Genomic DNA, 12160 nt, shown 5'->3' on the forward strand with positions numbered 1-12160 from the left:
TATCTCTGAATTATAGGAATAAATTATATGAGAGCTTCAAGTTGTAATGGTTAATTTCATTTTCAGCTTTCTTTGTGTGATATTAAAATATAACATGTTGTTTATAGAGTTTGTTTTCCTTCTTACCCAATTAGAATTTGTGAATAGAACTACATACGACTTTAAATCTTTTCAGTACACGTTAGTATTTCTTATAAATAACGCCTTGAGTTCTGATCTTTGAGGATCATTTGTTGTAAAATACATGAGTTTCTTCCTAGAGTATCGCAAGTTTTTGGGCCATTTTGTTCATATTTTATTAATTCCATCACTAGACAGATATAGAAAAGGATAAATACAGTAAGGGCTATACATACAAGATCTCTGAGAGTTTTAAGTAGGAAAAAAGTTGTCAGGTGGGAACAGGGAAGACTTTGGGGGAGGTGACATTTCAGAAGAGCCTATGGAGTTGATTAGTTAGGAAAAACTTCCCAGCAGGGCGGGTGAGTGTGTTCAGGAAAAGGCAAATACAGTGGAAGGTTGTGTACCAGGATATCCACTACCTGTAACTGTTCTGGCCTAATGAAATGCCATTTCTGGGGTTTTGAATATCTTAAATCTACAAGAGAATGATGATCTAAATAAGTTTTGATAGATAATAGACATGATTGGATTTAACTTCACAATAGATGTCACCTGCTGAAAAACATAAACAGCCGCAGTTTTTACCTGGGCAGGGAGCTAGTCCCTTGTAGTTTGCATTGCCCTATTTCTGTTGCTCAGTCTATGCCACTGTTAGGTTGCCAGCTGGTACCAAATCAGGATCTAAAAATGATATTTAAAAAATTTTTAGGGCTTCCCAGGTGGTGCAGTGGTTGAGAATCTGCCTGCCAATGCAGGGGACACGGGTTCGAGCCCTGGTCTGGGAAGATCCCACATGCCGCAGAGCAACTGGGCCCGTGAGCCACAATTACTGAGCCTGCGCGTCTGGAGCCTGTGCTCCACAACAAGAGAGGCCGCGACAGTGAGAGGCCCGTGCACCGCGATGAAGAGTGGCCTCCGCTTGCCGCAACTGGAGAAAGCCCTCGCACAGAAACGAAGACCCAACACAGCCATAAATAAATACATAAATAAATACATAAATAAATACATACATACATACATACATACATACATACATACATACATACATACATAAATAAATAAATAAATATATAAATAAATAAAAAATTAAAAAAAAAATTTTTAGCATAGTTCTATTGTTTGGCTTCCAATATTTATTTATTTATTTTAAATGTATTTATTTATTTATTTATTTTTGGCTGCGTTGGGTCTTCGTTGCCGCACGCAGGCTTTTCTCTAGTTGCGACGAGCAGGGGCTACTCTTTGTTGCGGGGCGAGGGCTTTTCATTGCGGTGGCTTCTCTTGTTGCGGAGCACGGGCTCTAGGCACACGGGCTTCAGCAGTTGTGGCACGTGGGCTCAGTAGTTGTGGCTCATGGGCTGTAGAGCACAGGCTCAGTAGTTGTGGCGCACGGGCTTTGTTGCTCCGCGGCATGTGGGATCTTCCCGGACCAGGGCTTGAACCCATGTCCCCTGCATTGGCAGTTGGATTCTCAACCACTGCGCCACCAGGGAAGCCCGGCTTCCAATATTTAGACTTCTGGAAAAAAATCATCTTATCTAGTTATGATTGGCAGGAGGGTAGGTTACCTGATGGGGAAGGGGGGAGATAAAGCTGCCAGGGTTTTTAGGAGTGGTGGGGTTTTTGTAAGTAATGAATATCATACTGGAGCTTGAATTATAAGAAATGCTGTCTTTTGAGGGAAATGGACAGGTGGAGGTATTGACAAGCGCTGCAATGGTTCCAACCAACAGCTTCCTAGCCAGCAAAAAGGTGTGTTTCAAGCCCCATCAACCTTTCTCTTCTAAGCATTTTGATTGATACTTGTTGGAGGAGAGGATCAGGACAGGAGGGATGGACGCCACCCCCTGTGAATATTGGGTCCTCCATTCAACAACTCACATGCCACCAAGCTCAACTTTTATTTTTTCACAGACAGATAAACAGTTGGACATTGGCAGCCAGAGAGAAAGCTATGTACCAGGGAGAGATGAAACCGGAATGGGTGATACCCCAGAGTCTTGCAGGAGAAAAAGGAACTTATATTTATAATGTACCAAGTATTTTACACAGCAAACCTGTGAAGTAGGTACTAATTATATTTTTCAGATGATAAAATTGAGGTTTAGGGAGGTTAATTATCTTGCCCAGGCATGGAACAGTAATTCAAATTTAGGTCTGTTTGGCTACAAAGCTTATGCCAGAAATAGGAAATGTCTTTTTTTCCCCTTGGTTCTCTTTAATGAATCATCTCCCTGGAGACCAGAGGTGAGGTGGGGGACTTTGTTTTTACGGCCTTGGGTCTTGTCAGCTCCGTATGTTGACCTTCAAGAAAACGTGTGAGTAGAAGCTGCCTGTCATGGACTGGGTTCCCAGGGAAGCTGGTTCTGAGCAGGAGGTTAGCATGCAGAGGTTTGGTGTGGAGCGCTCCCGGGATCATCACCTATGGGAGGAAAAGGCCTTATGCACGATTGGGTACAGGGTGGTTTGCCCCAGGAACAGTGGGCGATCGTGGCCAAAGGGCCTGTCTTCCGTGGAGACAATTCCGCAGAGAGCTAACAGCTGAGGGCTATCTGTGGTCACTCCCAGCAGCTAGGGGAATAAGGCCTTCAATCCTAAACGAGGAAAAGCGTGTCACATCAGTGTCTAATACAGTGTCCAATACTCTGGGAGAAACAGGGCTTTGGAGACTAGTAGTTGGGGAACTAGATATTTGATGACGCAAAGTTGGCACACAAGCTTAGGGGAGTAACTACTGTATATAATCACCTTAGCACCTTGGCTTCAAAGGCACTGTTGACCTTACAATTGACCTGTAGCTTGAGTGAGCGGATTGATTCATCCAACAAGCTTTCAGTGATCGCCAGTCATTGTTCTAGGCTCTGAGTGTGTTAAGGTGAGCAAGAACAGACATGGCCTGGGCTCTGTAAACTAGGATCTGTAGTCTGCTGCTGGAGAGAGACATCAGTCAAGTCTTGACGAAGACAGTTCCAAACAGATACGGGCACTGAAGCAAGGAGGACTGTTCTGTGAGTGTGAATAGCAAAGGAACTTGACCTAGTCTGGGAGGTCAAGGGAGTTTCCCTGAGGAAATAATGCTTAAGTGAGTCATTTTCTTTTCTTTTCTTTTTTTTTAACATCTTTATTGGAGTATAATTGCTTTACAGTGGTCAAAGTGAGTCATTTTCTGTCACACTCCCTGGTCTTGGGAAATCTGAGAAAACATCCCTGTACCCATTATCTTGTCTCCATCTCATTTTCTTTAATGAATGTGTAGACAGTGGAAACAACACAGATATCTCACAAGTGACATGTTGACAAGAGTGTTTTGCAGAAATTTACTAAGAATAGAATTCAGGTGTTCTCATTCAGAAAAAGGTAATTATGTGAGGAGACGATATGTTAATTAGCTTGACTAGCGTAATCATTTCACTGCATATATCAAATCATCATGTTGTACACCTTAACAATAAAATATAATGTTTTAATTAAAAATATCAGCTGTCCAGGGGCTTCCCTGGAGGCGCAGTGGATAAGAATCTGCGTACCACTGCAGGGGACACGGGTTCCATCCCTGGTCTGGGAAGATCTCACATGCCACGGAGCAACTAAGCCCGGGCACCACAACTACTGAGCCCGTGCTCTAGAGCCCACGAGCCACAACTACTGACCATGAGCCTAGAGCAACAAGCGAAGCCACCACAAGGAGAAGCCCGCACACCGCAACAGAGAGTAGCACCTGCTTGCCACAACTAGAGAATGCCTGTGTGCAGCAACGGAGACCCAATACAGCCAAAAAATAAAATTAAATCTTAAAAAAAAAATAAAGATAACAATAAAAATATCAGCTGTCCAAAAAAAAGTATTTTGGAGCCTTGGAACCACATATACTGTTATTTTTTACTTTTCCTTCTACCTCTTTTTTCACAACTTAATGGGCTGGGACTTCTGGGAAGCCCATTTCCGTAAGCTCTTGGTGTAGAAAGTTATATATGATTGACATAGTCTCATTGTATTCTACTATTTTTCATTACAAGGGTATAGTATTTTGGCAACCTTTTGAGTTAAATAAGCTGGTAGGCTTACCTGGGAACTTACTTTTTTTTTTTTTTTGGCCGCATTGCACGAAGCATGCCAGATCTTAGTTCCCTGACCAGGGACTGAACCCGTGCCCCCTGCAGTGGAAGCGCAGAGTCTTAACCACTGGACCACCAGGGAAGTGCCATGGGAACTTACAGTTTTATTATAATAATGATGACAACGCAGTATGAGTTCCAAACTTGTTTTTATCAATTAACTACTTTTTTTAAGTTGGCAATTGCTTGTATTAGATACAATTATTGTACTGGATTCGATTCTTAAATTTGTTTTAGTGTATGGTATATAGTTACTTCACTTAGAACTATTGTCTTGTTGTTTGGTGGCCTAAATTGTAGTCTCCAGCAGTTTGATCATAGAATCTTCTGACCTGGTTAATGTATTGAAGAACAGTGGTCTCATCAAGAGCTCCAGAACATTCTTTTTTTTTAAATTAATTAATTAATTTATTTTTGGCTGCGTTGGATCTCCGTTGCTGCACGCAGGCTTTCTCTAGTTGTGGCAAGTGGGGGCTACTCTTCGTTGTGGTGCGCGGGCTTCTCACTGCGGTGGCTTCTCTTGTTGTGGAGCACAGGCTCTAGGCATGCGGGCTTCAGTAGTTGTGGCTCACAGGCTCTAGAGTGCAGACTCAGTAGTTGTGGCATGCGGGCTCAGTAGTTGTGGCTCGCCGGCTCTAGAGCACAGGCTCAATAGTTGTGGCGCACGGGCTTAGTTGCTCCGTGGCATGTGGGATCTTCCTGGACCAGGGATTGAACCCGTGTCCCCTGCATTGGCAGGCGGATTCTTAACCACTGTGCCACCAGGGAAGCCTCAAGAGCTCCAGAACATTCTTGTCTTCCCTTTATCTTAATAGCATTTCAGGGAACCAGCAATGAGGGGACAGTGGCAGGTTGGAAAATGCTCCACTCTACTATTGGTGTTTTCCTCTCTTCCCCCTTATTTTAAGGTAGATCTCTGAAATAAGGTTTCCCTTTGAGAATGCAGTGAGATTTATTAAAATTAAATTCTGTATCCTGGATTTATCCTAATAACACCATCATTGTCATTACATTAACATTAGTAACATTTTTTCAACAATATCCAGTCATTAAAATAATAACTCTGTTCCTACTGTGTGCCAGGCTATTCTAGATGCTAGGGATGTGGCAGTAAACAAAACACACAAAATACCTACCTCGTGCAGATTGCATTCTAATGGGGAGGGAGAATGGACAATAAACAGATATGTATATAGCAGGTGATAAGTACTCTGAAGAAAAACAAATCAGGGTAAAAGGTGTAGAAGGTAGCTGGGGATGCTATTTTAATAGCATGGGGAAGGGCCTCACTGATAAGGTGGGCCTTGAGCAGAGACCTGAAGGAAGTTGTGGGGGTGCCCTTCAGATATCTGGAGGAAGAGCATTCCAGACAGAAGTAACAACGAATCAAAGGCCCTCGGATGGGATGGTGTTGGGAATGTTCACAGATCTGTGAGTGAAGGCAGTAAGAGGGTCATGGATCCATAGATCCATGAGGCCGTGGATTGCAGCGGGCTGAATCATCTAGGACATTAGAGGATTTTTACAGTGAGTGACATGGGAAGCGAGTAGCCAAAGAGAGGCAGCTTGGCGTGCTGATTGTGGAGCTAGACTGCCTAGGTTAGAATCCTGGCTTCCCACCGCTAGTAATTGTGGGACTTTGGACAAATGATAACTTTTTTGGTGCCTTAGTTTCTTCATTGCGAAATGGAATAATAATAGAGTTGTTATGAGGATTAAGTGAAGTAAAATTTTAAAGTGCTTAGAAAAGTACCTGGCACATGGTAAGCACTATGTAGATGTCTGTTAAATAAATTGAAAGGCTTTGAGCAGAACAGCATCATCTGACTTAGGTTTTAATATGGTCACTCTGGCTGCTGTATTGAGACTAAAGTGTACACGGGCAAGAGTGGAAGCAAGGGAATCAGGAGGCTATTACAAGAGATGATGGTGACTTGGATTAGGATGGTAACCCTGGAATTGGTGAGAAGGACATGGAGTCCGGATATAATTTGAAGGTGTTGCTGACAGGCTATGTCAGTTAATTGGATGTGGAATGTGAGAAAAAAGGAGCTATTCAGGGTAACTCCAGTTTCAGACTGAGTGCCTGGAAGGACGGAGTCGACTTTTACTGAGATAGGAAAATTGCAGGAGGAACAGGTTTATAAGGGAGAAATAAGAGTTCTGGTGTGGATATCTTGAGTTTGAAATGTCTAGTGAATATTCAGATGGAGGGTTTGAGTAGGCAGTTGGATATATAAGTTGGGACTTGGCAGGGGGAGAGCTATAAATTTGGGAGTTGTCATTATACAGAGGGTATTTAAAGTCAAGAGATTGGATGAGGTTACATAAGATTGAGTGTGGATAGAGAAGAGGAAAGGTCTGAGGACTGAAATCAGGGCCCTCTGAGGTTAAGACGTCAGAAAGATGAGAATCTAGATGTGTGGAGACCAAAAAGGAGAGTCCAGAGAAGTAGGAGGAAAATCAAGAGAGATTGGGGTGACTTGAAGCCAAGTAGAGAAGGTGTTTGAAGAAGGAGGAAACAGTAAGTTCTCAAATATTGTTGATAGGTCTGCAAGACGAGGACTAAGCATTGGCTTGGCAATATGGCGAGCTTTTGTAACCATGGGAACCAGTTTCAGCAGAGTAATAGAGGGGAAGCCTGTCTAGAGCAGAGCAAAGTGGCAGAGGAGGAACTGTAGCCAGCAGAGACGGCTCTTCAAAGAGCTTTGCTGTAGAGAGGCAGAGAGACGGGACAGAGGGTGGAAAGAATTATAGAGCCTGCCCTTACCCGGTGTGCGATCATGAGTTACTTCGCTAACCTCCCTGTGCCTCAGTTTCCTCATTTGTAAAATGGAGACAATAAAAGGATTGTGTGAGAGTTAAATGGTTAATATATTTAAAACATTTAAAAGAGTGCTTGTCACTTAATGTATTGGTTATCTATTGCTAGATAACATTATCACCACAGACTTAGTAGCTTAAAATCGTGTGCACTTATTATTTCATAGCTTCTGTGGGTCAGGGGTCCCGGTGTGGCTTATCTGGGTCCTCTGCTTCACAGTCTCACAGGATGCAGTCAAGGTGTCAGCCAGGGCTGGACTCTCAACTGAAGCTGTGCCTGTGGAAAGATTGTTTCCAAGGTTCCGTGGCTGGCAGAATTCAGTTCCTCTAAGGTGGTTGGACCGAGGGCCTAAGTTCCTAGCTGACTGTTGGCTGGAGCCTGCCCTTAGCTTCCTGCCACATGGGCTTCGAAGCAAGACAGAGGTCACAGTCTGATGTAACCTAATCACAGAAGTAACATCCCATCCATCACCTTTGCCGTATTGTATTGACCAGAAGGAAGTCCCAGGTCCTGTCCTCACCCAGGGAGAGGCAGTTACACAAGGGTGCGAATATCAGGAGGTGGGGATCGTTGGGGGCCATCTTAGAGTCTTCTGCCGCATTTAGTAAGCGCTCTGAGTGTTAGCTATCACCATCATCATTGTTACTCTGATGGGGGAATAATTACGTAAAGGGAGTGGAGGAAAGGGTAGAATTGAAGGAAAGATGTCCTTGATTAGACTACAGGGAAAAATTCATTGCACACATGGAGGGATTGGCCGTACATAGTTCATCTGTTAAAAGGGGAAAGCAGAGTAAAAGCCCCACCTGTGGCTAAGCGGTAGATTGATTGATTGACTGATTGATTGATTTTTTGGCCAAGCGGTATGGCATGCAGGATCTTAGTTCTCGAGGCATGCGGGGTCGAACCCGCGCCCCCTGCAGTGGAATCTCGGAGACTTAACCACTGGACTGCCAGGGAAGTCCTAAGTGGTAGATTTGGAAGTATCCTTTTGATTGTTCGTCTTTCCTCAGTGGAAGAGGAAGGAAGAAGTGTTACATATTTGAGGAGTGAAGAGAACATGTGACCTGTCTGCAGTGGCTTTCCCACTGCAGGTGAGAATTGACCAGGGAGAGGGCGTTAAATTGCCTGGCATCTTGAAGGGCTTACTTGATGTTAGTAGCCGTGTATTTCAAGGGAGACCGTTTAGCATGATTGTTTTTCTTCAGCTGCTCAGGTGCAAGTGTGGAGGAAGAATAGCACGATCAAATAGAACAATAAATAGATAAATTAATTAATTAAGTAGTAGTATAGCTTGGTTTTAATCAGCATTAGGTTCTGCCAGGCCAGTATGATGGAGGGAGTTAGGGGCAAGAGAATGGTTATAATGATAGGTTGTGAAATGTAGCTCTGTTGAAGAGAGGCATGAGGACGTAAGCAGACAGGGACAGTGTACAGATGTAGAGTCTGTGATTTGAGGGATGGAAGAATTGTTGGAGTCGAAGTACTGAGGAAAGGGCCAGGAAGTTAGGAGGTGGTGGTCAGAATGGTTCCTTGAAATACAGTTTGTGGAAAGGGGTACTGTTACTGATAATGAGAAAGTCTTACAGTATCTAAATGTAGGGCTCATTTGAATCAGTAACTTGGAATATGAGGAAGAAAAGCCACCATCTTTCCCCTGAAGGCTTTGTTAGGGATACAGCTTGTGATCGCTTGGTAGAGTAGGCTGCTATCTGTAGAACATAGTTTTCTCTTTGTGTTAGAGTAATTGACAAGAAGGTTCCCTGGGGCTAAAAATCAAAGACAAGCAAGAAGCAAAGGCTCACTTGTTAGGCAGTATTTCAAGATTGAGGCCATGAGGTAATAATTTACATAGTTCAAGGATTCAGGGTTTTATTTGATGTTGTAACAGTATTTGTCCAGATCAGTTTCAGATCTTGTATTTAGTTCTGACAGGTAATGTTGACACTTGCTTCTTTGACTAGCCAGTATCCTCATGCTCTGACACTGTAACAGCACCCTGCGTTTACAGTAAGTGCTGTAACAGCACTTACTTAGTGCTCCCTCTTTTTAGTCTGTGTGATTCTAATGGTGTTGACTGTCCCTCACCAGAGGTGTCATTGACTCAGGCTGACAGGGCAAGGATCTCATCTGTGGGTTCAATAATAGGCCCAAGGAAGGACACATGACCTAGTCAGAGCCACGAGAGACAATTCCAGTTTTGCTGGGGATTTGGGGAAGGAGAACTCTTGCTCTTCAGGAGCGGCTTCAGCCGTCTTGCTACACAAGGGGGAAGGCTGGCAAAGAAGTGAGTCAGTGTGGTGAGAAGAGATGAGAGATGGTGAAAGAGTCCTGGTTACATCATTTGAGCCCTTCCTTAATCTAGCCACTTTAAAACTACCTCTGGAATTTTTAGTCACTTTTGCCAGTAAATCCTCTGTATGCCTAAGTGGGTTGTCTTCTCACTTGTAATCAGAGGAGACCTATTAGGTAGATACAGTTATCAGAAGGAGTTTGCCAAATCCTCTAAGCATGCATGAATAAGTGGAGTGCAGTGTAGTTGAAACTTTAAGATGTGGAATCTTCAAAACCCCTTTTCCTTTAGGATCCTTTACATACTCTTATTTAGTTGTATAACAAAGAGAGCATCTGACCAATCTGGAGTCCTCTTGTGTCTGTTACTAGCTAACCATGTCATTTCAACCCTCTGAGCCTCGGTTTTCTTATCTATAGAATGAGGAGAGCGGTAGCAATTTTGCAGGGTGATTGGGAGGATTAAATGGGATAGTGGGTGTAAAATGTGTAGCACTGTATCTGACACTGTTGGCTCCCTTCCCCTTCATCTTTTCTAGCATATTGTCTGACACAGTAGTTCAATATATTTCACTGTAAAGAATGAACAAATACCATTAGGATCTTCTTTTATTCTTGAATTTTTACTATATCCAGAGCACTGCTACTTGTTTGACTAATGGTCAGGTGGTTCTTTTTGCAAAAGAAATTTTGCTAGATAGAATTTTTTTTTCCTTTCCAGCCTTGGAAGGTCTCTCTGACTCAGTTACACATTCATGTTCATGTTATCATTCCAGGATTACTGTGGGAAATAATAATGACACCTGACACTCACTGAGTACTTGTTTGTGTGAGGCATTATGCTTCATACTTTGTATGTACATATAAAGTATGAAGCATACCTTAAAAGTATGTACTGATTCCCAAGTTCAAACTACTTGTTAGAAGAAATGAGATAAGGTCCATAGTAGGCATTCAGCATATATTTCCTTAATCTTTTTGAGAGTTAAAACCCTTCTGATTACATATATCTAATTTCAGACGCAACACAGTTAAGAACATAGATGCTGGAACCACACTGCCTGGATTTGAATCCTGGCTCCTCATTTGCTAATTATATACCCTTGGCTAAACTTTATAATCCCTGGGTGCTCCAAATTCATAATCTGGAAAATGGGGATATTCCCTGGTGGTGCAGTGATTAGGAATCCGCCTGCCAATGCAGGGGACATGGGTTCGAGCCCTGGTCCGGGAAGATTCCACATGCCGTGGAGCAACTAAGCCTGTGCGCCACAACTACTGAGCCTGCACTCTAGAGCCCACATGACACAACTACTGAGCCCGTGTGCCACAACTACTGAAGCCAGCACGCCTAGAGCCCGTGCTCCTCAACAAGAGAAGCCACCACAATGAGAAGCCCGTGCACTGCAAAGAAGAGTAGCCCCCGCTCGCCGCAACTAGAGAAAGCCCACATGGAGCAACGAAGACACAACGGAGCCAAAAATAAAATAAATAAATAAATAAATTTAAAAATTCCCTGTAAAATGGGGATAATTAACAGTACCTACCTTGTAGAGATGTGAGGTATAAATGTATGAAAAGTGCATATAACTGTCAGGAAAGTACTATTATATAACTGCTAGCTGTTATATTGAATAATTTCTTTTATTTCAGCAGATCCTTCATCATATTGGTCAGAGTTATAATCTTATACATAATAAAATATGACTTTTGAATCATCTTAAGCTCAGTAGTGTCTCTAAATAATATCATGTCAGAGTGTTATGCTCCTCCAAGAAGCCTTTTCTGGTAACCTTTCTCATCTCTGAACTTTTATTGGACTTATCTGGGAACATAAGTTAGCACTTCATTATTGTTAAGTTATATGACCAGTTTTAATTTTGTGTCATCAACTCAGCTGTCTTTAAATAAACACTTTGAGAGCTAAAATCATTTCTTACATATCTTAGTACCTCTTTAGTGCAAAACATATAATGAGAGCTTGCTGCTTAATTAGCAGTTATTACAGACAGAAAGTATATATAGAAGCCGTATATCACTTTATGTTTAAAAAGGTTTGTTAGCATCTAAAACATAGTCTAATAGTGTCTTATTTTGTTTTAGGTTCCTAAATATTTGTCACAGCAATGGGCTAAAGCCCCTGGAAGAGGTGAAGTTGGGAAACTGCGGATTGCCAAGTAAGTTATTTATGAATTTTTGACATTTTACAAAACTTTTTTGAATTTTTTTTTACAAGTGCTTTTAAAGGTAATTAGAGTTCTTATTCAAACAGAGAATTTACCTGAAAAATAAGAAGTAATGAGCATGCCAAGGCTTGTCAAGAGATGATTAGGTGCCCTGTAAGGATTCGTGTGTATACATGTGTATACACACACACACACATATTCCTGTAATGAAAGGTGTAAATATCAAGTAAAATTTATTGGTAAAGCCTATTGGCAGTGAAGTAGCAGAGTATGTAGTTCCCTCATCCATCTACCCGCTCCGCACCTTTGAGGAGGTATGCTTGAGTTGGGCATAACTGGATGCACCAAGTTAAGGGCTTCAGGAGAAGGATTTTGCCATTGTGCCACCATACCTATTTATAGAGGCTTTGGAAGAGGGTAGGGAACACCTAGTAAACAATGTAAGAGTATTGTTTCCTGGTTGAGAAAATGACCTTGTTTGAAAAGGAAGCCTCCATAGCTCAGCTGGTGTCAGCCGCAGGCCTTGTGTTCCCCTCTTACTGTTCATTCATTCTTAATCCAGCTCTAATCAGATTTCCATGCCCACTACTCCATTCAAATGGCTCTTGTCTACCACCAAT

General features: G+C 42.5%; 1 protein-coding gene across 1 annotated transcript in view; it reads left to right on the plus strand.

The window, feature by feature from the left end:
- GTF2F2 (general transcription factor IIF subunit 2) overlaps nucleotides 1-12160 on the plus strand; it is a 145242-nt gene that overhangs the window by 2901 nt on the left and 130181 nt on the right. Inside the window, exon 2 of the mRNA XM_082435447.1 lies at nucleotides 11458-11531. Within this exon, the coding sequence (XP_082291573.1) occupies nucleotides 11458-11531 (74 nt within the window). The remainder of the gene's footprint in view (nucleotides 1-11457; nucleotides 11532-12160) is intronic.

The sequence above is a fragment of the Balaenoptera physalus genome, assembly GCF_965194825.1.
Source record: "Balaenoptera physalus genome assembly, chromosome: 18".
Lineage (NCBI taxonomy): Eukaryota > Metazoa > Chordata > Mammalia > Artiodactyla > Balaenopteridae > Balaenoptera > Balaenoptera physalus.